Here is a 27711-nt window from a genome sequence, read left to right as displayed (position 1 = left end):
TCCAGGAAGTAGTCATGTGAGCGGTCTGAGAGTAACATGTCTGCGCCTCGGAGAGGAGGACAAGTGTTTCTGTTCATAGACGAATTTCTGCGTTCTGTCTCAGCATCAAACCGGAATGGGGCACAATACAGGGCATGTTATACGGACACACTGAAGATCGCACTGTTTGTGCAGTGTTGGCTTTATGTTAGCGCCAGGTAAAGTGAAGAGGAAGCTGAATAGTTGGCTTACGCTGACGTATCCCTATAACCTCACTTAACTCTCTCCTGTTTATTAAACATTAACTATATTTAAATGTTTTGTTTATTTCTACAACTAGTGCATAGCCTGACACTGGTGTTTTACTGCCATATGTTATGGATGCAATGCTCAAGTTTGAAGTATATTATATATTTCCAGCTCCATTTAGCTAGGTTAAGACATAACATATTTGTTTCGATTGTGTTTAATATTTTATATTAAAAGTACCAAATCCTCATAGTATCCTATAGTAGTTACCTTTTAATGATGAAGCCAGTACTGTTTGTAAAAAGATCTATCTGGTTCCCTAAGTAGCTTTGTTCCTGGCTCTCTTCATGCTACACTTTTTTAATTGGTTATGTAAAGTAGACCCTAACTCTCTCTGTTAGTGCACTATGTGAAACATAGATCACATGACACTATCCCCATATCCACAAAGTGCCTGAGTGTGTGTGTTAAAGCTTTGCTCCTGGGCCCACAAAATGAGCTAACCCAGACACTGAATAAAACTCTATAGGGTAAGTTCAGTTAAGTGGTTCTATGTGCACAAGCCTGATTTAACCCAAAACAGATAATCTAACTTGTTTTCATTTTCTAAACTGTTTTAAAAATGATTGAATCTGATTAAATGTTGTGTCTCGTCCGTCCTATTGCGTGTTATGGGCCTGATGTTGAATTTGGACGCATGTTGGGCGTAACTCACACTTGAAGCCGCCCATAAAAATAGTGTATTTCTCAAAATGCCTCCGGCTCTGCACCAGTTGCATAAGCACCAGGTTTACGTCAGGCATACACACAAGCAGGTGATAAGCATAAGAAAAGGTTAACACTTGTTTTGATAGCAAACAACAGTTTGCGATTAGGCTTTATATATAAAAAAAATAAAAATGTAAACACTACACCCACAAAATCATATAATATATGCATGATCAATGCAGGAGGTGAATTAACAATCAGCCAATCGGAAGTGGCTAGTCAGAGCTGGCAACGGCATCATCAGTGTGTATTTACACCTGCCCTCCAGCAATTGCTAATGGTTACTAACAAGTATATATGTGTCTCTGTGCGGGTCTGCCTCACCCACATTTGCGTGAACACATAATTACTGTACTCAGCCTATGTTAGACCAGCCCTTCCCTCCCGTGTTCTGTTTCTCTAGTCGTAGAGAGGTGCCAGTATCAGATTCTGGCGCTCTATTTGTGGTCATGCACCATACAAATTCTCAGGAAACAGACATAAGTTCAACTCTGCATTAGGCTTTATATTTACTGGCTATGAGTAATGAGTTGAGGCATGTTTTATGATTAGTGAACACATTATTGGACATATAGGAGGATTTAATCAGTATATTAAGCTCACCTACATCAGGAATAGTGGCATTCACAGAAATAGTTTGCTCAGTGATGTAAGCAGTGTTTAGATGAATGATCAACAAAGAAATAATGATTGTGGGGAAGATATACTTTTTATCTAAGCAATTATTTAAGGTAGCCGAGAGTAGTATGAGAATTGTAGTTAAAAACATTGGGCTAGATTTACTAAGCTGCGGGTTTGAAAAAGTGGGGATGTTGCCTATAGCAACCAATCAGATTCTAGCTGTCATTTATTTAGTTTTTTCTACAAAATGACAGCTAGAATCTGATTGGTTGCTATAGGCAACATCCCCACTTTTTCAAACCCGCAGCTTAGTAAATCTAGCCCATTGTCTTGATGTAATGTGATTGACCATGTTAGGGTATTTTCCATGTGTAATATTTGAAATAATGACACAATATAATCAATATAAACATCACAAAAGAAAGGTATATTATCCCTGGGGCACCAGGGATAATATTCAACCGGTTTCCACACTGTCCATGTTGAATTAATTTAGTATGCTAAGCATCATTACTAATAAAGAGAATGCTACGTTTTTTTCTTTGTTTTCTATAAGTAATTGAACCTTGTCATCACATTCAACAGAAGTAAAATATGATGTATTTGTTTTATTTCAGGAATTCATTGGTCAATGATTTGTTGTTGCCTTATAATGTCTCATCAAAGCATGGCCCAAGCCATAGTCATCGTGAGATCAGAGACTGTCTTCCTGTTACTTATGGAAATACTACGCATGAGACGTGGCCTAGTAACAATTACACCGCACGTCCAGTGGCCACCACCAGAGCATTTCAATCAGTCTTTCCTAATAAAAATAATCTACAAAAGACTGTTTCTGGTCACTTTACTTTTATAAACAATCCCTTGAAGACTGTGTCTGTGCTGGAGCCTGGTGGACCCGGGAGTTGTAGTAAAAATTTTACCGCAACAGTAGAAGACACAGTAAAACATGGAATGTGCATTGTGGCCCAGAATGGAGGGTTTTTTGATACTGTTACTAATTCATGCCTTGGGAACATTGTGAGTAATGGCAGATTGGTACGGGACGCCAAAGGGATTCAAAATGCTCAATTTGGCATCAGGGCAGATGGTTCCATGGTTTTTGGGTAAGTAAGTTACAATAACGTAAATTGTTCCTGCATTACTAGAATGTTACTGTGATGTGAGGCCATCTGGCCATTCATTTAAATTCTGCATGCATGATGTATAAATGAAGAGTTGTAAGAGCATTTTACAGCGAAAAAACACTTAAGCAGAAAGTGACCCACAAATGCTACATAATACTGGTGAACAGTTCCTTGTGCAAAATTTCAGCCCAGTCACTGTCATCTAAGCCAGTGCTTCTCATACCTGGTCCTCAGGACCCCTGTCAATGCAGGTTTTCCAGATCACAAGTGAAATAATTAGTACAACCTCTGGATCTTTTAAAATGTGTCAGTCAGTAATGAATACATCTGGGCTGACGCAAGGTGATATGGAAAACATGCACTGTTAGCGGTCCTGAGGACTAGGCTTGAGAAACACTGATCTAAGCTATAGAACTACCTAATTCTATAAAAATAATATTGAAAAATAAATCACAGAACACATTTAAAAAAACATGTAACTCAAGGAACGTACACTAAAGATAATGCTGTGCATGATACTATCATATCAGAACTGTCGTAATGATTGCTAACAAAAGTCCCCTATAGGATCTTCCGCAGGTGTTTGCTAGATGATAGTGCAACACAGTTCAGTATTGTACAGTAAGCTTCTGTATCTAACTCCATGTGGGACTGTTGTTTAAAAATAATCATCATAACAGCAGACTGTTGTTCTTTGACAATACACAGGAAAAGCAAAATAAATATAAATACGCTATAACAGGACAGCAAAACAATAAATCCAATGGTCATTGTTTCCAGGAATAGAAGAACTCATTTAAATTCTTGCCAATGTCAAGAACCTTCAAAAAGAAAGGGATAAAAAGAAGTAGGGATATTGGAGAAGACACTAACGCTAAGGGAACAACATATCGGTATCAGATTACCCATCCAGGCCTGAGCTGGTACCAGGTTTGACCACAGACGCCAAATAATCTCCAAACTAAGACTTATGGAGCAGTTCTTTTGGGAAGTACACATTTAACATTTTTAAAGGTGCAGTATGAGTAGATGACCTATTCCTGCATATAAACATTGACATATTTGCCTTTAATATTTAGATAGTTCTACAACTAGCCGCTTCTTCATCAGTACATAATACATATGTGTAAGCATCTTTATTCAAGTACATATATGTTGTAAGGGCAGAAAATAAGAGCAAAACTGGTTCCATTGATTTCCCGTTCATGTGTGTTTCAGGTATTTGTCGGAAGCGGAGGTCTTGGATACAGAAAACCCCTTTGTGCAGCTTGTGAGTGGAGTTGTGTGGCTGCTGCGGAATGGTGAGGTGTATATTGAGCAAAGCAAGAGTGTAGAATGTGACAAGACCCAGAATACAGGTAGGTTTAGTAGGATTTGTCTGTGACTAGTTTCAGAGCACATTTCTCTTATTAATCTTCATTTCTTGTTCCCCAGTTTAGAAGTGGGCAAGGTTAAAGCAACCTGTTGCCAATTATACCATCACAATGCTCACAGCAGTACATATTATTTCAGAAGATGACCTGTGACTGTGATCTGTCTGTTTGTATGATTGTTATCGAGGAAAGAGCTGCATGTTACAGGGCTAAGATGTGAGGAGTGGGATGGAGGCAAATGGGAAGCCACTGACATGTTGATAGTAGACTGAGCTGGGTCCTCCAGCAGCACAGAGTTGTGATGTGAGCCCCCTGTCATTCTGATGCTCAAAAACTGACGTCAAACATTCCTCTATAGCAGGTGAAGCTCACAAATCCAACTTCTCCTCTATAGTAAAGTAATCGTAGGTCCATGAAGTTGAACCCTACTTATGTAATGGAAATATCCCCTGAGTTATAATAAAATGTAGTTCATATAGAGCATGTGGTCTCTTCAGCTTCTCTACAGCTTTAAACTTCATCCACACAGACATTACTTTCTCTTTAAAAAGAAAAATATTGAGATGTTGGATGTTTAAAAAAAAAAAAAAAAAAAAAAAAATGTTTATGAATTCTAGAGGAGAGAATTGGGACCCATTTTATACACTCATATTTGTACATTTCAGAACATGATTAATAATCATTTAGTCCACTCTTATTTTTGTTAAAAAAAATGAAAACATGAAGTATTGAGTGAACAAAGTAAATATATTTCATCATTTAGTAGCTTGTTGAAATCACCTTTAGCGACAATAACTTACAATAACTGAGAAATTTCGTCCCTCTTCTCCTTACATCGTTTCAGTTAATTGATGTTTGAGAACCATAGCATATCAATGGATAGAGGTCTGGACTTTGCTTTTCCCCAAAAGAATTTACCAGCCATTTTTTTGTAGATTGCGCAACTAACTTTTTCTGAAAGCATCATGAACTTTAACATTACTATATTGACAGAGGATGTAGCTTTTGAGTTCTTTGTGATTAATCAAAGCATCCCACTTCTACATAGGCAAACTAAGGGGGGGGGTTCTAGTGCCTGAAAACCCCCATCCAAGCCTGGGGCACTGTATAATTGGGGTGGCTGGACCCTGACCCCACTTCACACGGCTCTGCTTGAAAAGGGAGATCTGCAAGCACCTAACAGTAGTGCATGCAGTATATTATATGGATTGGAAGAGTTGGAGAGCAGCCAAGCACTGTCTAATATTATAGCCATGCCCCCATGCATGCTGGTCACGCCCACTGGTGGCGTGGTGTGGAAACTTCCCTATACAAATCCTGCGTTTACCCCTGTTGGGGGGTAAATGTATCAAGCTGCGAGTTTCCAGTGGGTTTGAAAAGTGGAGATGGTGCCTATAGCAACCAATCAGATTCTAGTTAACATTTATTTAGAATATTCTACAAAATGACAGCTAGAATCTGATTGGTGCTGTAGGAAACATCTCCACTTTTCAAACCCACCGTAAACTTGCAGCTTGATGCATTTACTCCCTGGAAGTTTAAGCAACTGTCTTCATTGTCCTTCATTTGTAAATAATCTTCCTCAAGGATAGGCTTCAAATTGTTTCAAAATGGATTTCTTACACTTTCAAGAGTTATAAACAGCAGCAATGAGATTTGATGCATCTTTCCAAACTGTTATATAGCAGTGGTAGCAGTTCCTGATGATCAAATAATGAAGGGCACTTGTTTGGTAGCACCTGGCTCAACCTACCTTCCTTATTGATATTATCAGTGGTGTACTTATGGTTTTACACATACTCATGGCTTCTTCACATTGCCTTATTTTTTGTTGAATAAAGAAAGACAAAAGTAAAATCTTTAATTGTCATAGAAGATTAAATGTATCACATTTTATGACTTGGCAAGGACTAGATGATTGTTAAGCATGTGATGATATGTAAAGAAACACAGATTTGAAAGAGGCTATTCTTCATCTTTACCATGACAGTACATATCTTTGGTAGAGGCTTCAGATATGTCAAGAAAGTGAAACTCTCATGTGGTCTTAAGCCTATTGGTTACCTGTGTTCTCCAGGGAAATGTCATTGCAGGTCTGAATGATGAGGACTTGCTATAAGAATTGTGGTAGTACATTATATTGATTGATAAGTGCTATATAGACCATTTTGAAAATAATTAATTCCTCTTTGTTTCTATATGTTAAAAGGAAATGTAAAAAGTTGGGGTGATCTGTTCATGTGTTATTCAACATTTGGGTCTATAATTCAATTTTTTGTCTTTGAATCAGTTTATTTTGCTTCCATGTTCTCAACCAGGTACCTTTGAGCGTTTTATTAATGTGATCTCGGCCAGGACAGCTGTGGGACATGATAAAGATGGGCGACTTGTTCTGTTCCATGCAGATGGGCAGACTGGTGACAGAGGGTAAGTCACTTATATCATTTGCTCTTTTGAAATATATATTTACAATAAATCTGTCACTCAAAAATGAAGCTTGGCCCAAAATCTCTTAGCGATCATGTCATTTCACTTTTTGGTCATGAAAGTCTTTGCATTACTGAGAAAATAATATATTTGAAAGACCTGATGTGTTCTACATAGATAAAACTACCCAGTATGATATATGTACTTTTAAGTGTAACACACCCGTATGTGTGTCTTATAAATATCCTGAATGACACCCCAATACATTGCTGGGTAAATAAAGATTTAGATGCAATAGTGACCTTAGATTACCAAGGAACTCAGAGTATGTAGCTCAGTTTAATATAACGGTTTTCAAAAAACATCTCTAACTATGGTAACATCAAGCTCCAGATAGTATAGCATTAATATGATCACAATTACACCTCCACTGACCATTGTACCGTTTTGTGAAATCATCCATCTTGCCTCTCTTTGTAAATAGACTCTCGACTAGTTTTGTCTGGACACACCCCCTACACATTTACATATCAATGGAAGGCATTAGGTTTTGCACATGACTCAACCCACAGACATATCTAAACAAAACCAAGAAAGCAGAGGGTATTCCGCTCTTTCCACATGTAGATTTTAAGAGACAACATCAAGGGCTAGATTTACTAAGCTGCAGGTTTGAAAAAGTGGGGATGTTGTCTATAGCAACCAATCAGATTCTAGCTTTCATTTTGTAGAAAGTACTAAATAAATGAAAGCTAGAATCTGATTGGTTGCTATAGGCAACATCCCCACTTATTCAAACCTACAGCTTAGTAAATCTAGCCCCAAATCTCTCTCCACTCTATCATCCCCTCCTCCACCTTCCACCACTCTTCTCCACCACACATCATACACAGTGAGTAATGGAGGATATGCCATTCTGAGTATGGGACCAGTCCATGGTAAGATCTATATGGGAATGCTGTATTGATATGGTATTGTTACAGAAACAATGTAATTGGAACATGACAATTGTAAGGCTGCTTTGTTGACATGAGAATGATATGTTGGTATAGGACTGCAATATGGGAATACTACATTGACCGGGAGCAATGTGACTGAAAGCACTATGATATGGATTACTGGGGCCGTAGTGTAATGTGAATGCTTATCTGTACAGAGAGAAATTGTACTTTTGCTAATGATAAATATCTTAGATAATGCTGTGGTTGATATGATGTATGGATTATTGGGAGCATTGTGATGTGATTACTGGGAGGTTTGATGTTATATGGATGGAAGTATGCAAGCAAGGATTATTGTATAGTGTCATTTTGGGAACGGTATGTTATTGATGCTTTTGGGAAGAAATGCTATGGATATTTATGGAAACACAGAGAATTTGTATTAAACTTGTAATATGAGAAAGGAAAACAGTGAGAATGATCTATGGGAAGATTTGTAGTGAATAGATTGCTGTGTTGTTTGGCAATCTGATATTCAGTACATTCTCAGGTTTATGCATGGGAAGTGTGTGTGTGTGTGTGTGTGTGTGTGTGTGTGTGTATATATGTGTATATATATATATATATATATATATATATATATATATATATATATATATATATATATACATACACATGGAAAAGTTAATGTATCTACCCACATATATTGTATCATCTTTGTTTAATTGTTTATATGTTCGGTGTGTTTGGTTATGGTTTTGAAGATATGTTGTATAAGTAAAATATACTAGACAACTAAACAGCCATAGAATTAGGTAGAGCATAGGGTAATATTGTGTAAGCCATATAAAAATTTAAATTGTTATTTGTATTTGGTAAAATTAAAGTTTTTTTTTTTTTATTTTTATTTAGGCTGGACTTGTGGGAGGTGGCCAATTTCTTAAAGCAACAGGGAGTTTACAATGCCATAAACCTGGATGGTGGAGGATCTGCTACTCTTGTCATTAATGGAACCCTTGCCAATTATCCGTCTGATCACTGGTGTGTATAAATAGCTATATATGTGTGTATGTGTTCTCACTGGAGAAATAATAGAATGGCATTTTAGCTGTGTGAAATGCTCAACATAGCAATCACAGTTGTACCTCTGTTCACTCTATCCAGGTTGACATAGGTCATCATACCGGTCATCTTACATCAAACTAGGGTTTGATTTAGAGCAGTGGTGCACATCATGGCGTTGCACATGAGAAGGGTATTGTGAATGCACTGCCATTGCTCTCTGGTGTCTGAATAATCTATTAGAGGGTCACCTGTTGTCCATCACTTGTTTAGACATTCTCCGACATCCTCTCCAGATTGCATAGAGTTTAGTTCTGAGTCTGGTGTGCATCATAGTGGAACTTTTAACGGCGGCAAATGTTTTATTTTAATGGATAGCTGTGAAAACATGCTTACACATTATAAAGTTAGTTAACTACTTCAATAAGTACTGATCACTCTATAGTCGCCCATATCATCCTGTTTCCAAAATCGCTGATCTGGATCCAGGGGTGTAACTTAAACTTTGTTGCCCCATAGCAACATTTTGAAGGCGCCCCAAAGCTTCTAGAGAGGGACAATTCTCATCAATGAGTGCCGCCAGGGGTGCCCTCCATCAGTTTTATGTTTCATTATTATTCTCATGTCTCTTCATTATTTTTATGCTCCCTTAACATCGCATCATAATCAATATTCCCTATTGTCTTGTCCAACTGCATGATGCCTCTTGTGTAGTGTTTTCATAGGAGTATATTTCCTCTCGATCCTATATTATACCAACATTAGTAATGTCACAGTGTGAAAGAAGACAGATACTGGTCAATACACAGATTTAATGTGCGTGGACACCATGTTTGGCGTACTATATTATAACAGCAGACTACAGAGGCCACCGCTAGACCTCGCACAGCTCGCAGACATGACTAGAGAGTAGAGTTAGATGGTGCCTGTCATGTGCTTTCTGTCAAATAAATAACTCTGCCAAAAACTAAAACTGTGGAGTTCAGTAAGTTAATATAAACAATGAACTTATATTTACTGTGGATGTGCAGTTCCCTGGGTTTGCCATGATCCAAGATGGCTGTAACTGTCCCACACTACAGTCTATCCTCATACCACTCTGTTTGTATCAGGGCAAGCAGAGCAGTAAAATGAGAGAGGAATGTAGTAGCATCAGCCAATTGGATCCCCAATGTGTACAAAAAAACATATATCCACAGAAAGTACAATTTGTTTTTTATATTAACTTATTGACCTCCACCTAAAATAAACATTTTCGTTTTGGGCAGAGTTCTTTTAGCCACCTTGAGTTGAAATATGTACAAATAGGTAAAAGCTGATATAATTTATCAGATGGTTACAATATGAATTGATGTATCTACAGTGTGTTTGACTCAATGTGGCGCTGCCCAAGGAGCGTGTCTACTGTTGTATGTGTCCATGAACCCTTCTGTGATCCCGCCGACTGTGGGGGCCATGGGCAGTGTGTCTCTGGAGAGTGTCATTGTACTGGCTACTGGACAGGGAGCTCCTGTGATGTCCTGAGCTGTGGGCCTTCAAACTGCAGTGCTCATGGCAGCTGCACAGAAGGTACGTAACCCCATCAGGTTTACATGTTGTTTAAATGCATTGTGAAATAAATAAACAGATGTTAGTATGTGGAATCCTTGCACAGATCTGCATTGTTTATTATGTATACTCCATGCAAAAAAATCTGTTAACTTCAAAAGAGGAATATACCACATTTAAAGTGCTAGACAGTTTAACTATCTTCAGTAGCGTTTGAATAAAACACATGGGCAAAAGTTATTTTGCACATAAAATTGTGTATTTAGCAGTTGTAGTAACTGTAGGAGAGCTGTGTGTTCATGTATGTATGTATGTATTTATATATGTATGTATTAATGTGTGTATGTGTGTGTGTAGGTATTAATGTGTGTATTAATGTATGTATTTGTGTATGTATTAATGTGTGTATGTATTTATGTGTGTATGTATTAATGTATGTGTTTAGAAATTGTCACGCACTCTGAGAGGCTCCGGGAGACATTTTATAAAAACTGATGTAAAGGAAAAATGTGGTTTTGCTCATAGCAGCCAATCAGATTCTGTGACGTTTATCCAGTACAGTTTAGAACATAATAGCAATGATCTAGATGCTATTGGCCACATCATATTTTCTGTTCATCGTTTTTTATAAATGTCCCCTCTATGTGTAAAAAATAGTACGTATTCAGCAATACATACTTCTGTATGTTGTTTCTTTAAAAATGATTTTGGCTGTGTATGTTACAGGTGGATGTCTTTGTGATCCCGGCTGGACGGAGCCTAATTGTAGCAATGGTAATTTACATTCCACTGTCCGATTAATAGATGCTTTTTTAATTAGAATAAACTTAATTCGCCAATATGTTATGTAATTTGCAAAAAAAACAAGCCATATGTATATCATGCGACATTTAAATGACTATATATTTTTTAAGCAGTTTAGAACAATTAATAACACTTTATGTTAGTGTTGTAAGATTTGCTTGATTTCTAATTATAGTATCTACAGAAAAGAAACTTAGGGGCATATTCAATAAGGAATTGCGGCTGCACAGGTCCCGGTACTGCAACATTGTGGATTTCGAAATCTGTGATGTTGCTGTACCGTAATGACACTTTACATGCGCGGCCGCAAACCCTAACTGAATGTGCCCCTTAATTTTATTTTAATGTATGGGGTTAAGGGATAAGAATGATTATTTTCTCTCTTTGCAATGGAGGATATTAGTATGGCTCTGCTCCAGTAGGGAGGGCATTTGAATGAAAATACTCCTCTGTACTGCTAAATGCACAGCATTATTACAGTGTACCGTTATAAAAAAAACCAAAACAACCCAAAACGAATTATTTTTGAGATGAATCCGCTAGAACGCTCTCATTAGCTGGTGGTGTGAGCAGAAGTTACTGTCTTACAACGTCCGATACATTCAACCTGCTATCGATTTTTATGCTGTTGGTCTTAGGGAATTCTCCTGCCCCACTTTTTTCACTTGAAAGTATAAGCATTAAGCATTTTTAAACTTGTCGACAGTGGCTGAAGCTGTTGGCTGATATAAATCATCTCTTATACTAAACGATAACTTAATTCCGGCTCAGGTTTTATCACTTGCTCAGAGCAGCCCTCTGAGTCAGTGGTGTTAAGCTGAGCACATCCTCTTTCTCCAGGGAACCAATGAGTTGTTTTTTCTTAATACGTTCCAGGCCTTGGTTATTTATCACTGGAATAATTGCTTTCTGTTTAGTGTCGTGGTTTGAATTCAAATGGGCATTTTAGAGTAATTGTAAAAATGGATATAAAGAATTGTGTGTGAGTGCTGTTATCCCTCCCTTAGTTTCGTATAATGTATTTTGTTGTCTTCTCTCCAGCATGTAATCAGGGTTACTATGGGGATGGATGTGCCGGTGAGTGTCACTGCCAGAACAATGGGACATGTGATCATGTTCACGGGACCTGCAAATGTCCAGCTGGATTCACAGGACTGTACTGTGAAGAAGGTAATGGTTTATATTGGGTTTGAACCTAAAAGGTTTTTTTTTTTAGCAGATCTGGGGCCATCCCTTGGTTTTATTGGTAGGTACATTATTTATTTTGGACTGAAGGTTTATAGGACTCGGTTTTTCTTTTTTTTACTTCCATTAGTTAACATTGAATCTCCTTAAGAATCATGCTTCCTGCTACCTACACTGGTTAGAATTATGTAAATATTTGTGACTTTGGGTACACATATAGATTTTTAATTTCGCTCTTAATTTGCAAACTTAATATTAAAAGCTGATCTAGCCTCCCATTAACAGTCATGGGCAAAGTGAACCTTTTCAAGGTACAGTAACTGCTGAAGGAAGCGAAATATGAAACATCTGCCTACATTTTTGTATGTATCCACAAGGTGACCAAATTTACTGGTTCGTCTTTGGTTGGTTTGCCTTTATGTTCAGTTCCCCAGTGGCCGGGGGTGTTCTGCACTCCCTGACATACATAGGCATTACAATGCCACTGATCTGGCTGTGCTCCCCATCCTCACATGATGCTGTGGTGTTTGTGAAGACTATTTAGTATCACAACATCTGGAGAGCCACAGGTTGGCCAGGCCTAGCACAGAGCTAAAGCTCTGTGTAATTTGTCTGCAACCATTTTGTTACCAAATAATTCCCTCTGATTTAACCCCTCCCATTTATTTTAAATCTATACCAGAACTCCATATTTACAGTAATTACAACCTTACATATCATGTACATACAGCACATCCTTATTTGCTTTTCAGCTCTGGCATGCAGACCTCTATCAATTTAGTCTTTCTTTCCCCGAGGTTACCCGGTGCTTCTTTGTCCGCTCACTGTGCTATCTTTCTTATCGAAAAAGGGACCATTCCAAATATTTTAAAAGATAATTGTAATCCATTGCTGCTGTTTGTTACTGTCTATAGAAATGGTCTCAGAATAAGTTTTCCTGATGAACAGATCGTAAAGAGAGACTTGGAACTACTCCCCATGTCTTTACACAGTAAAGCCTGTGTATTAACTCAGTAGTAATGTGTATATTGTGTAAGTGCGCCTACTTTCCTGTCTAGCATATTGCATGGTAGATGCCCACTTCAGTTCCTTGAATCTACCTCTGGAAATCAATCTGGGCCTAGTTTTGCAGAGCCACTGAAGATGTGCATGGTGGAATGAAAGAAATGTCACTCCACTGTCCAACCTATTAACGCGTTGGGACCACCTTTATTCATTTAAAACTTCCTGTAGCTCCAGGTTGGCGGGAAGATCAAGCCCTTTTGTTAGCTGAAAGTCTGTGCGTCTGCCCATAATACAGGGAACATTCCTGTAAATATGGTATCTCTACCCCTATATTTCATGTAAATATTCTCATCACCTAAAATAAAACCTTGTTTTTTGAATGTGGCACTCATGCATCTTATTTGTGCTTGGCAAGGAACGCTGAGCAAATGCATCAACTCCTACCATCGAATGGTACAGTCTTTAGCACCCCCTGCAAATGCTGCTATCTTGACCCACCAATCCATGCTCTTCCCCCTAATTTGCACAAAAATGGATAAAAGACGTCCCAAAAGGGCAATAACTGTGGGTTTGCACATTTGTGGTTCTTGGCATCTATTGAACACTTATTCTCATCCAGGTAAATTGATATGAGTGTTGTGTGCAAGAAATACCATACCAGTGGCTTTACTGAAGTTTTTTATGTAATAAGAATAATACAAAAACGGAAGTATGAAATAGAGGACATGAGTAATGCAATGGATTTTGTAATGTTTATATGAATTATATTGTATGTTCTTTACATAGAACTGTCATTTGTTTCTATTGTAGTGTGTCCGTTTGGCTATTATGGTTTACAGTGCCATGAGGTTTGCCAGTGTGAAAAGCAATGTTACTGCCATCATGTGACAGGAAGTTGCAATGTTACCCATGAGCCTCAGTTAACTGAACTTCTTTCAAAAGGTATGGCTTTTAATTATACACCTTTTATGAAGATTGCAATAACTAATTTTACTAATTTTACTATGCAGTTACACTTTACCCCATTAACACGGATTGTTATTTACCTGTGCATCCCATCTGATTTGTTCTTGTACCTCCGAAAAAGGTGGAACTAAAAGGAAACTAGTTTTTACATATAAGAACTTGGGTAGAAAACCGCACTAGGGAAAGTAACGTAAGCACTTATTATGATAATTACTGGTTAACCCGAAGAGAGACTCTGATCGGGGGGGGGGGGTGCACCCAACACTGTAACAATTAAGTATAAGGAGGGAGGAGAGAAAGAAAAGACAGTGTGGTTTGAGGCACTCCGTAGGTGCTTAATTAAAATTTAACTTTTATTAGGTATGATTAAAATGGAAAGTAGATGAGCGAAATAATAAAAAAATTGTGAACTGTGATTTAAAATTGCAAAAATTGGGGGGGGGGGGAATTTTTGCAAGGTCTCACCAGTATCCTAATACAAATACAGTAGTAAGCTGATATAGCGCTGATAATTGTATCTGTCATATGCTAGATGTTAGAAAATTCTGTTCCTAAGATTGAGAGAACACTATGTGTTAATAATAACATAAGGATATTATGCTCCCTAGTTTACATAGCGATCTTAATCTATAAAACATAAATCATCATTAGGTAGCTCGAATCTGCAGTGTCTCTCACAGTGATATATATAGTGACATAGCGGGATAAGTCGATTGAAAAACTGCCTAGGCTAGTAAGCCAAATTGTATCAAGGAGAGGCTCCTTGAATTTCTAACTGTAATGTATGAATTAACAATGCGGAATTAGTAAATTGAAAACTCCCACGGGCTAATAAGACAATTATGTCACAGAGAGGCTCCTCCTAAGAGCTATATGAGAAATCCCACTGATTATTATAAAGCCGCATCAGGCTCTGGTAAGCTTAGCGGAGGCATCAGAGATAACAGATACTATAACCAGGAATCGCGGGGTTGTGTAAAGATTCCCTACCTAAATAAAGACTAGGGAGCGATTCCTGGCAAAAATAATAAATAATGTCACAGAGAGGCTCCCGCTGAGAGCTGTATAAAAATCCCACTGATTACTTTGAAACCGCATCAGGCTCTAGTGAGCTTAGCGGAAGCATCAGAGATGACAGATACTGTGACCAGGAATCGCGGGGTTATGTGAAAATTCCCTACCTAAATAAAGACTGGGGAGCGATTCCTGGCAGAAATAATAGTATAAAGGACTGGTGAGACAAAACGCCGACGCGCGTTTCGCTCCGTGGCTTTTTCAAGACGCAATGATTCAAAGATTTGACAGCTCTTAAATAGTCATACAGGTAGGTGTGGTCAAAACGGACAAAGCCAATCACGAGGGTTTGTCACACTGGGTGTGTATATTACTGCTTAGATCCCCTCGTGATTTTGATTGACAGTTAAATTTGCCTATCACAGTTAGTGTTAGTTTAAAGCCAAACACTCTATTGGTGCAAATAAACTGTAAGGAGTTATCGATGTCTAAGATGATCTTTTCAATAGTGCATCCGTGAATTGTTCATCTAACCAACAAGTATGCTCTCAAAGAACCTCGGAATTGATGACAAGGCTTAAACATAGAGGATATAGTCATAGGATTTTAAAAAAAGCCAATAAATCGGTTAACAACATAAATAGAGATTCATTAATTTATCCTACAAGGGATCCTGAAAAGATCAACCCAAAGATTAGGATGATTGGCACTTTTTGTTCTGAATGGCGTCATTTACAAAAAATCTTTCAAAAACACTGGCATATTTTGCTAACTGACCAGGATCTTAAAGCGAATCTTGATGATCATCTATCTTTTAGCTGGCGTAGAGCAACAAATCTCAAAGATAAACTGGTCCACAGCCACCTAAACCAAAGCAAAAAATATAATCCCAATGGATTGAAGGGTTATTTTAAATGTGGAACCTGTAAGGCGTGTCAATTCATGACACAGACTAAAGTGTTTAAAGATAAATTTGACAAAGAGTGGAAAATACAGGAATTTTTAAACTGTAACTCTTCCGGGGTCATTTACTGTCTTATATGTCCGTGCTCCTTAAAATATGTAGGAATGACCACCAGACCTTTTAAAAAAAGAGTTCTTGAGCACGTTAATAATATACGAAATAGTAAAAAAGATCAAGAAAAACTCAAGACACTTACCTCAGTTGCCAAACATTTTTTATTACAGCATGATGGCAATCCTAAAGGATTACAAGCATTTGCAATGATCAGGGTTCATTTAGGTATTAGAGGTGGCGATCTACAAAAAGAGCTACTCCGAAAGGAAACCAAAATGATATTTCAAATGGGATGTATGGCCCCTTACGGACTTAATGACTATAACAGTTATGCATCTTTTTTATGATATATTTCTAACTTAGTTCGTACTTATCTATAATCTATGTATATCTTTCTGTAATAGGTTTACCATTTTTTTATTTTTTTTTTCCCTCCTCCCAGAATCTAATATTAATTAATTTTATTTTTGGGTATCCTTCAGTGTTTATGAGATAATACCTCTCATGATCGCAATTAACCACATTTGCAGCGTAGATATCCGATTATGTTTCTCTTAATAAGCATTGCCTGACTTACTAACATTATATTAATTAAGTCAGACTCTCTGCATCATAAAAGACTATTGTTTGCTTTATGGTCTGATCTGTTCCAAATTACTATATAACAATCATTTTACATGTACTATCAAAATGTATAAAATATTATTAGACTCATATAGATCTATACTACTAATAACTTCAATAATCAGTCTTTACTGTTAGTATACTTACCAAATATTAATTACTTGGCTTCCAATATTATTGAGCATAACTAAAGAATATAGACTTTATACTTATGATTTGCTTTATATATTTTACAAGCTGCATTTCATTAACATCAGAAGTGATAATTTATCTGTTTATTAAACACATGAGGATACATTATGAAAATAGCAGGAATATATATCATGGTAAACCTCCAGCTGAATATCGCCGCTATATTATATTGATCATGATGAACAATTCACGGATGCACTATTGAAAAGATCATCTTAGACATCGATAACTCCTTACAGTTTATTTGCACCAATAGAGTGTTTGGCTTTAAACTAACACTAACTGTGATAGGCAAATTTAACTGTCAATCAAAATCACGAGGGGATCTAAGCAGTAATATACACACCCAGTGTGACAAACCCTCGTGATTGGCTTTGTCCGTTTTGACCACACCTACCTGTATGACTATTTAAGAGCTGTCAAATCTTTGAATCATTGCGTCTTGAAAAAGCCACGGAGCGAAACGCGCGTCGGCGTTTTGTCTCACCAGTCCTTTATACTATTATTTCTGCCAGGAATCGCTCCCCAGTCTTTATTTAGGTAGGGAATTTTCACATAACCCCGCGATTCCTAGTCACAGTATCTGTCATCTCTGATGCTTCCGCTAAGCTCACTAGAGCCTGATGCGGTTTCAAAGTAATCAGTGGGATTTTTATACAGCTCTCAGCGGGAGCCTCTCTGTGACATTATTTATTATTTTTGCCAGGAATCGCTCCCTAGTCTTTATTTAGGTAGGGAATCTTTACACAACCCCGCGATTCCTGGTTATAGTATCTGTTATCTCTGATGCCTCCGCTAAGCTTACCAGAGCCTGATGCGGCTTTATAATAATCAGTGGGATTTCTCATATAGCTCTTAGGAGGAGCCTCTCTGTGACATAATTGTCTTATTAGCCCGTGGGAGTTTTCAATTTACTAATTCCGCATTGTTAATTCATACATTACAGTTAGAAATTCAAGGAGCCTCTCCTTGATACAATTTGGCTTACTAGCCTAGGCAGTTTTTCAATCGACTTATCCCGCTATGTCACTATATATATCACTGTGAGAGACACTGCAGATTCGAGCTACCTAATGATGATTTATGTTTTATAGATTAAGATCGCTATGTAAACTAGGGAGCATAATATCCTTATGTTATTATTAACACATAGTGTTCTCTCAATCTTAGGAACAGAATTTTCTAACATCTAGCATATGACAGATACAATTATCAGCGCTATATCAGCTTACTACTGTATTTGTATTAGGATACTGGTGAGACCTTGCAAAAATTCCCCCCCCCCCCAATTTTTGCAATTTTAAATCACAGTTCACAATTTTTTTATTATTTCACTCATCTACTTTCCATTTTAATCATACCTAATAAAAGTTAAATTTTAATTAAGCACCTACGGAGTGCCTCAAACCACACTGTCTTTTCTTTCTCTCCTCCCTCCTTATACTTAGTTTTTACATATGTTGTATTGAAGTCTAATCCATTCCTGGTTCATAGAGTACTGAAAACTGGTCTCGACAAAGATTTGGGGCTAGATTTACTACAGGGCAGTTTGAGGCTGAAATGTCAAACCGCTTGCGATTTGTGGCTGTTTCAAAACAATAAAAACGCTGCTGGTTTAGTCAAAAGTGCCAGAAAAAGGCAGTTTTTTTTTTTTTAGACTGGCTTCTGATAGGCTAGACATCTCATACTGCATGGTGTTTAAACTATCTTACCATCCAGAACATAAGAGGAGCCACCGTTGACTTATGAACTATGAGGGAATCATTATGTATTGATTAAGGAACCAAAATGAATTTATAATTAACTTATGGGGCAAATTTAAGTTTTCATTATATTAAGGAGCAAAATTATAATGTGATATCATGAAAAATTAAACAGCATTCAGTTTGAGCACTGTTGTCTCTCCCAACCACTTCTTTTTTCTGGCTGTTCTCAAAAAAAATTGGGACGCCGATGTGTAATATGACACTTTGTAAAATGGAGGATTTCAGGCAGGTTTTAAGTGGTTTGGCTTTTAATAAATAAAGCGGTTTTTAAAGCCACCTTTAAAATCTGCCTAAAACAGGTCTTTAGTAAATCTTCAGTCATGGCCAATATTATTTTTCGCAAAGTGTGCTGCCTCAGTTTTTGTGATTGCAATTTGCATATAGTCCAGAATGTCATGAAGAGTGATCAGGTGAATTTCAATTAATTTCAGTCCCTCTTTGGCATGACAATGAACTTTATCCCAAAAACATTTACACTGCCTTCCGGCACTGCCACAAAAGGACCAGCTGACATCAGGTAAGTGATTCTCTCGTTAACACAGGTGAGCGTGTTGACGAGGACAAGGCTGGAGATCACTTTGTTCTGCTGATTGAGTTAGAATAACAGACTGTAAGCTTTAAAAGGAGGGTGGTGCTTGAAATCATTGTTCTTCCTCTGTTAACCATGGTTATCTGCAAGTAAACACGTGCAGTCATCATTGCTTTGCACAAAAAGTACTTCACAGGGAAGGCTATTGCTGCTAGTAAGATTGCACCTAAATCAACCATTTATCGGATCATCAAGAACTTCAAGGAGAGAGGTTCAATAGTTGTGAAGAAGACTTCAGGGCGCCCAAGAACATCCAGCAAGCACCAGGACCATCTCCTAAAGTTGTATCAGCTACGGGATCAGGGCACCACCAGTGCACACTTGCTCAGGAATGGTCGCGGGTAGGTGTGAGTGCATCTTCTCGCACAGTGAGGTGAAGAATTTTGAAGGATGGCCTGGTGTCAAGTAGCCCATTAAAAAAGCCACTTCTCTCCAGGAAAAACATCAGGGACAGACAGATATTCTGCAAAATGTACAGTGATTGGACTGCTGAGGACTGGGGTAAAGTCATTTTTTCTGATGAATCCCCTTTCAGATTGTTTGGGCATATGGAAAAACCCTTGTTCGGAGAATGTAAGGTTAGTCATGCCAAGCAGTTAAGCATCCTGAGACCATTCATGTGTGGGGTTGCTTCTCAGCCAAGGGAGTGGGCTCACTCACAATTTTGCCTAAGAACACAACCATGAATAAAGAATGGTACCAAAACATTCTCCAAGAGCAACTTCTCCCAACCATCCAAGAACAGTTTGATGCCGAACAATGCATTTTCCAGCATGATGGAGCACCTTGCCATAAGGCAAAAGTAATAACTAAGTGGCTCAGGGATCAAAACATCGCACTTTTGGGTCCATGGCCAGGAAACTCCCCAGACCTTAATCCCATTGAGAACTTGTGGTCAATCTTTAAGAGGCGGGTGATCAAACAAAAACCCACAAATTCTGACAAACTCCAAGCATTGATTAGGCGAAATTGGGTGGCCATCAGTCAGTATGTGGCCCAGAAGTTGATTGACAGCATGCCAGGGCGAATTGCAGAGGGCTTCAAAAAGAAGGGCCAACATTGCAAATATTGACTCTTTGCATAAACTTAATGTAATTGTCAATAAAAGCGTTTGACACTTATGAAATGCTTGTCATTTTACTTCAGTATATCATAGCAACATCTGACAAAAAGGACTAAAAACACTGAAGCAGCAAACTTTGTGAAAACCAATACTTGTCATTCTCAAAACTTTTTGGCCATGACTGTACCCCTTTATTTAATTAATAAGCTGCAAAGCCATTATATCTTGTAATTGCTACAAACTTCACTCTAAAGCGGAGATTCATGTCTAAAAAAATACATGTGAGGTGTCCCTGGAACAACCGCGAGACACCTCGTGTGGATTTTGTTTCACAGAAATTTCCCTCATTTTTGCTCACACCCTCTAAAGGTGCAAGCAAAAATGAACAGATATTTTTACCGTATAAATGATAAAAAAAAAAAAGAAAAATATGCACAACCGCGATGTTCCTCAGAATATCACCACCAGTTGAATTCCTCCCCCTAAGTGCTGTAAGCAAAAGAATTTTGCACATTGACACATTAACGGCCAACTCTACCTGTCTAACCTTTGTTTTGTAGAACAGAAAGTACTTTTTTTTTATTGTTTTTAAAGAAATACTTATTTACTTAAATATACTTTATTTTAAAATTAAAACATTCAAACGGAATACATTCAAACCCTACATTTAGTTTAACCATTTTATTTTACATTTATGTTCTCCTATTTCAGTTGGTCACTGTATGGAATCAGTAATTTACTCATCCTGGTGGAAAGCCGTCCCGTCCGATGCCAAAATAATTTATCTCCGAGAGTAAGTATTGCGATTTGTTTTACAGTTTGTAATGAGGTTTCCTTTTGTCTATCATTTTTTTTGAAGATTTCAAAGGATCATTAAACATTTTCAGATATGTACTGTGGAGGTAATACATTGTTCAGTCTTATCTGACATTTCACTTCAGTTCTGATAAAATCTGTTATGTGACACAGTGGCTTTATTTGTTCTTTAATAACACAGAATAGTGCATAATGCCAAAACGTAAGTACAAAATGTTTGTGGTTTATTTTTTCTGTAGTAAACAACCACATTATAACCCAGGTACTGATGCCACTCAATTAGCCTCTCACCAAGTCCAACTTTTGTAATTAATAAAGTTACTGTAGTAAAGGATTCTTGCAGATGGTCCACTGCATGAAAAAAAGAAACAATTGTTATTGACACAAGAGATGTATACAATATAGAGAAAGCATTAAATGACCTAAGCTTTGTGCAGTTCAAAGGTCAATCCCAGGCAGCGCAACTAAGGGGATCCCAATTTGTATCCAGTTTGTCCCGTCACTCTGGATTTAAGTTGCTCTGAATTTGGGACAGGGAAACCTTGTATACCCAGCAATAATATAGAAGGAGATCTAGAAGTAGGTTAGGCTAACAAACCAGTTATTGGAGCCATCACTCCATCCTAGAATACTTTGCTCTCATGGAATTCCCTGACCATATGGGATAGGCACCTGTGGCATCTAAAGCATACATTAGAGAGAAAAGGCTTTATACAGTGCAACAAGCATGAACGGAAGTCATCACTTCATCTATGGGGGACAGTCCATAGGAGGCGATACGCTGAAGACATAGCTCGGCAGCCTGGGCACTTTAACTCTGCCAAGCGCTTGGTACTAGCAACCGACAGTCATGTTATAGGGCTGTTCGGCAATGCAGAGAGGCAGACTGGACAGCGGAAGCTGGAAGGCGGAACTTCCCCTCCCCCAGCAGCATGGGCTTTCGATCGCTGGTATGTCTGTACTACATTATCCATCTGCCAAGAGCATGATATACAGATTTATTCTGTAACACTATTCATAGTATTGCATTATGCCTAAAAAGGGGACTTCCAGGGGTAAGAGACCTCCTGGTACGTCCGTGCGGCTTTAGACATGTGCCAAATGTAATTTTTATATTATCTTTTGGACAGCATAACCCAAATGTGCAGTTTATGACGCTAAGGTCTGCGAATAATGTGCTTCCGGTCAGGCTTCAGCAGCTGGATAAGCCGGTCTGGCCTAGATCACTAGCAGCATCATTGACCGTAACTCACTAAGGTGTTGTTAGGGTCCGCAAAGGTACGTCAACTTCCGTTTCCTAACACCTCCACACACACACTCAGGCCGCACAGTTCATATCCGTGCCAAGCACATCATTCCGGACGGAGCCGCTATGCTATGATCCCAGTCTGAGTCCACACAGACCGAGACAGGGTTGCTAACCATCTCACAGAGGTAAGCATGGGAAATCGCTAGTGGGATCTTGGTTTTACAGAAGATTCCACATTCATTCACAGGGTGGATAATTTCATCCTAAGCATCAAACACACTTTTGGTTCTGCGGAATTTCAGCCGGTGGCTCCATCCGCACTTGCCCTATTAAAAGACCCTCCCCTCAAAGGATGGGCATAAGCATAATTTTGTTTTTCAAAATGGGTCACAGTCAGGATCAGAAGATGGTTCATTCCTCGCCAGATTCCATATTCTTTCACAGGGTGGATAATCTCTGCTAGTGCATTAGACTCATTTTAACCTTTGCGGAACTTGAGTTTGCGGTTCTGTTCACACCCGCTCTATTTAAGAAACCATCTCCTCCCAGGATGGGCATGGGGTCTGAACTTTGGCAAACGCCAAATAAACAATTTATAGGCTGTGTAGTTTTTTTTCATCTCTTTTTCCTCTCCTGGCAGAAAAAATAGTTAAATAGGCAATAACCCCTGGGGTTGACAGACCTGTTGCTTTTCTGTCCACTTATTATGCTATCCCTACGCAGCCCACACGGCCATAGAGAGGTTTCTCTAGGGGTCTCTCTGACAAGAAGTGTAACCGGGTCTGCACTTGGCTAAGTGATGGCATGCAATTTGTTTAGACCCAACAGGGTCATAGCTTTATTCATAAAGCCGTCCAGCTAGGGTCAGAGCAGTTAGCCAAAGGCATCCAAAATAACATTCCAAAAATGGAACCTTTCACTACTACAGAATTACAAAGTGGTATTCAGGGGCCACCGCAGGTAAGAGTACCTCTCTTCCAGTTAGCTCCACCAGGCCACGACAAGGACTTTCTCAATCCTTTTGTTCCTTTTTCTGGGGTTGAGGTGCCACATTGCGTGGTCACTCCTTGCCTCCCAGAGGAGCATATAGTACATGCACAGTGGCAGTTATGTGAGGACCAGGATACTCCTGGCGCAGACAGAAGTTTCTCTTCTCAGCTGCATGAGGCTTCTTGAAACCAGGGTACCAATGTTCTAGGCAGTAACGTTTGCATGCTCCACTCCCGACATCTCCAGAGGGAAATTCTCCAGAAAGGTTCTGACTCCCATGTTATTGGACACGCAGATATTCATTCTGTCCTAACCCACTCATATATCCTTCTTGTGTTGGTTAGCAAAAATAAGTCAGGAGTGAGGTCAGTCATTCACCAGGGCTTGAACCCTGGTCATAACAGGCGCTAGTCTGTTAGGTGGAGGTGGATTAATAGGATCCTTAGGGTTCCACGGTCTTTTGAACCTCCCTAAAGAACTGTTCTTTCAAATTTGAAGCTCACAGCTTTACAAGGTGTTGTGTCAGGCTCAGCTGTTCCTAATCAGGAGACCTCTAGACATTCTGTCAGATAATGCCACAGCTGTTGCATATCTGTACAATCAAATGGGGAACGCGTGGCCCGAGGGCAATGTAAGCGACGACCAGGCTATGGCCTGAGTCCAGGGAATCCATACTCAAATCCCAGGTCACCCTTTACTGCTCAAGATTGTAAATTTTTTCCAATGCCACGTCCCATGTTATCATGAGTGCTAGAGAGTTTTTAAAGGGGGCAGCTTCCAGCTAACCCGGTGGACCCTCGTTTGCCTCGCAGATCATGGTTCTCATACATTCGGCGACTGGTGCTGACACCACCCTTCCACCTTCCAATGCCTGCAGATGTTATGGTTCAGGGGCCTCTTCTGCCACTCATTTGATGTCGTCTAGCTTGGTGCCATGGCGTTGGAAACCAAGGTCGAGAGATTCTTCACAGGAGGCTGCTGGGTACCTTGAATACAGCATGTGTAGCATCTTCCGCGGCCGTTCTCATTGGTCTGGAAATTGTACAGCGTTTGGTGTGAATCACAATGCTTTGACACGTCCTTGTACTGGCTCTCTAAATTTTCTTTCGCTACCTGGCTCCAATATGAGACTCCACTTTTGGTTCTCTCAAAGTGCAGCCTCCGGTGCTCTCCATCTAGCACTGGTTTACAGGATCATGGGAGGTTGCCTTTTCTTCAGGTTCAGCCCCCCTTTGGTTGGTCAGGTGAAGCCATGGAATCTAGATCTCGTCATCAGAGCACTTCCTTTGGCCTCCCTTGACCCTCTGACTCTCTGATTTTGGGAAATTATGTCATCCCAGGGTAGGGGTGATCCCTTGGATATCGCCTTGATTCACAGGGGTTGGGTGTCAGGAGTGTGGATTGCACTCCCACATTTTACTTCTCCAAGAGGATAGAGCGGTGCGTCACACCGAGCAGTATTGATTCAGAGGATAGTGTCTGCATCTTACTCGATGCAGCGGTTTGTGCTTAAGAATCCTCTTATTCTTTCCCCTTTTCGTGTGACACTCCTCGTTGGCTGGATGTGGTTTGTGCTTTTGACCGCATCGTCTCTGTCCAGGAAACTAATGTCCTCTTCGTCCTTTCAGACGCTCAATAGCATGGTTGTCCAATTTTCAAATGGTTTCTTGCCGCTACATCTCTTCCACCATTCTGTTGGATTGTGTTCGTGACCCTCATCCTGTTCAAGTGACTTTTAAAGCTCACTCTCCGGGGGTTTTGGTGCTTCTTAGACAGTACGTCCGGGTGCTTCACAAGAGCAGTTGTACACGGTGGCAACGTCCACAGCTTCTGCACAGTTCTTGGTGGCATGGCTTTGTATCTGAGCGAGCTTTGGCCGCAGTGTGTTGCGTGCAGCTGTTCCAGAGCAATCCCTCCCTTAGAGGCAGCTTTGGTATGTCCCAATGTCTCGCAGTGTCCCCCAATGGTAGGAAAGAGAAAAAAATTTTACTCACCGTAAAATCGATTTATCTTACTCCATTGGGGGGGGAGACACTGCGCACCCTCCCTTGCTCTGAAAATAGTGCTGTTTTTGGTGCTATTTTCTGTATTGCTTTTCTTCTCTTCCTGGCTTGGTTATACAAAACTGAAGTCTGAGCTGGATAGGAGGGGCATAGTAGGGGAGGAGTGTGAGGAACAAAGAAGTTGATAAGTGCCTAAACGCCTAGTCCCACCTACTATACCCCAATGTCTCGCAGTGTTCCCCAATGGAGTAAGAGAAATTGATTTTACGGTGAGTAAAAATCAGATACTCATGTGATTTAAGATATGACTTCTTAAATTATTATATTATGTATAATATGACATGTAGTTTCTACAGCTGATGCTCATCTATCAATTAACTCAGATATGTTTGACAAATAATGACAGTACATCAGGTATTTTCATATAGTAACTTGTTACATATATATGTACTATAATATATATTTTTCAAAATGAATCACATCCTGGAAAATGTCTTAGTTACATATTAGACCCGGTGTCCATAATTAATTTTAGAATTTTATTGATGACTGACATATTTGTTCTTTGCAGGCTTTCATGGGCAATACTGAGCTGCACTTTTGCAGGACTACTTGTGATTAGTGCTGCATTTAATGTCAGACAGGTGTGGTCTTGCAGAGAAAGACGAAAAGACTGGACATATTCATACCAACAGCTACATCCAATTAATGGAAACGTGGATGTTCCAGATATGTATGAGTCCTGCAACTTGTATGACCCGGATGTTGATGAAGGAGTGACACATGTGGAAAGTGAAAGTTGAATGTGATAGTAAACAGGACTCCTCAATTTTTGCGCTGTGTAGCAATCTAGTGCCTTATGCTCACTGTGGGACCAGGTCTTAAAACTTGAAGACAATGAAAGTACATTATCGGAACATTGTTCACAATGTGCAGTATTCAGAAAACTCTTCTACTTGAACTTTTTCATCATTTATATGGCTTTCCTTTGTTATGTATTTTATTATATGGACTATAACACACCAACACTGGATTTTTCCTACTTGTTTTCTTTTTATCTGTTTGCACAAGTGCCAAATATATGGACAACACAGACTCCAGTCACCTTGTCACAAATTATCTGGCTGTGACTAATAAACTTTTAGGTTATGAAATGGGAAAATAAAAATCCATATTCAGCAACCACAGCCATCGAGATTGAGCCAGTAAAATCTTAACTTTATATTTATATATCGATACAACTATTCTGTCTTGGTACGGATTATTTTTACTTGCGTAAAATAATAATATATGCCAGATTTTGCAGTATATTTTGTACAAACACATTTTTCCTGGATATTTTTTTCCAAGATTAGATCTTGCTTTCTTCTTTATCTCCATAGGCGCATATGGTTATATCCTAATAAGTTGACTTTTTTGTTTCTCATAACTGTCATCTAGATCTTTTGCACTAATAGAAATAAATGTTCCCTCACTATGTGTCCTATTTGAAAATTAGGACAATAGTGACATTATACCAAAGGTAGTGATACAGGGAGACTTTAGCAGTATTCCTAAAGCAATAGGTTCTTGTATAGAGAATATGGGGGAAACTGTTCGTGTTGTATACATGATGTCTCTGATCAGTGAGACAGACTTTTTCACTCATCAAGTTGTGTTGAAGCTGAGCATTGTAACATTGAATCTGGGTTTATAAATGGGGTTGGTGTAAGAAAGGCTTCTAGTATAATATTGCTGAATCACCTCGTTTAGCTTCAGTGTCTACATGAGTACTGCCCAAACAACAAAACATGTCGTCTGAGGGTTACATAGCCTGTGGCTATGACTTTTTTACATAGTATATAACTTTTTTTTTTTTTTTTTGCATTTCCCATCAGAAGTACCAAGTCCACTTTTTTCTAAATTTGATATTCTCTAGCAGTGTAGAGTCTTATTTTTGTATAGAGGATTAAGGTTTGTGTTTTTAACTGTACAAATGACCTGATTCACAATGAAGGACGACCTGAACCATAGAAAATTTCTCTTAACATTAAAACTGAGCCAATGAAGAGCATATTTTCTTGTGTTATGCTATGTTATTGACACACATGGCCTTATTTGCAGTTAGGATTAAATTCAGGTAAGAGGTGCAACTTTTCACCTAGGCAAACCATGTTGTGCTGCTTGGGGAAAATGTAAAATGTGCAGATACAGATTTGTGAGAGGATGTAGCTCAGCTATACACCACGGTGTAAAAATAAATCTGACCAGTATGTGTTTGCTATATGCAAAAGCAGCCAGTATTTTCCCTCCATGCAAAAAAAGGATTACATTGCAACATGGGTTATCCTAG

At 38.8% G+C, this 27711-nt stretch overlaps 1 protein-coding gene across 1 annotated transcript; it reads left to right on the top strand.

Moving 5' to 3' along the window:
- Positions 1 to 26786, top strand: NAGPA (N-acetylglucosamine-1-phosphodiester alpha-N-acetylglucosaminidase). Its single transcript, XM_075196727.1, has 11 exons — positions 1 to 197; positions 2235 to 2723; positions 3963 to 4102; positions 6436 to 6544; positions 8398 to 8526; positions 9911 to 10116; positions 10822 to 10869; positions 11941 to 12069; positions 13900 to 14031; positions 21033 to 21114; positions 25951 to 26786. The coding sequence occupies exons 1-11, from the start codon at positions 37 to 39 to the stop codon at positions 26180 to 26182; spliced, it is 1857 nt and encodes a 618-aa protein (XP_075052828.1). The 5' UTR covers positions 1 to 36; the 3' UTR covers positions 26183 to 26786.
- The last annotated feature ends 925 nt before the right edge of the window (positions 26787 to 27711 follow it).

Source organism: Mixophyes fleayi, chromosome 2 (genome assembly GCF_038048845.1).
Source record: "Mixophyes fleayi isolate aMixFle1 chromosome 2, aMixFle1.hap1, whole genome shotgun sequence".
In the NCBI taxonomy this organism is placed as follows: Eukaryota; Metazoa; Chordata; class Amphibia; order Anura; family Limnodynastidae; genus Mixophyes; species Mixophyes fleayi.
Note: the sequence above shows the minus strand (reverse complement) of the source record. Positions and strands in the feature narration are given on the sequence as shown.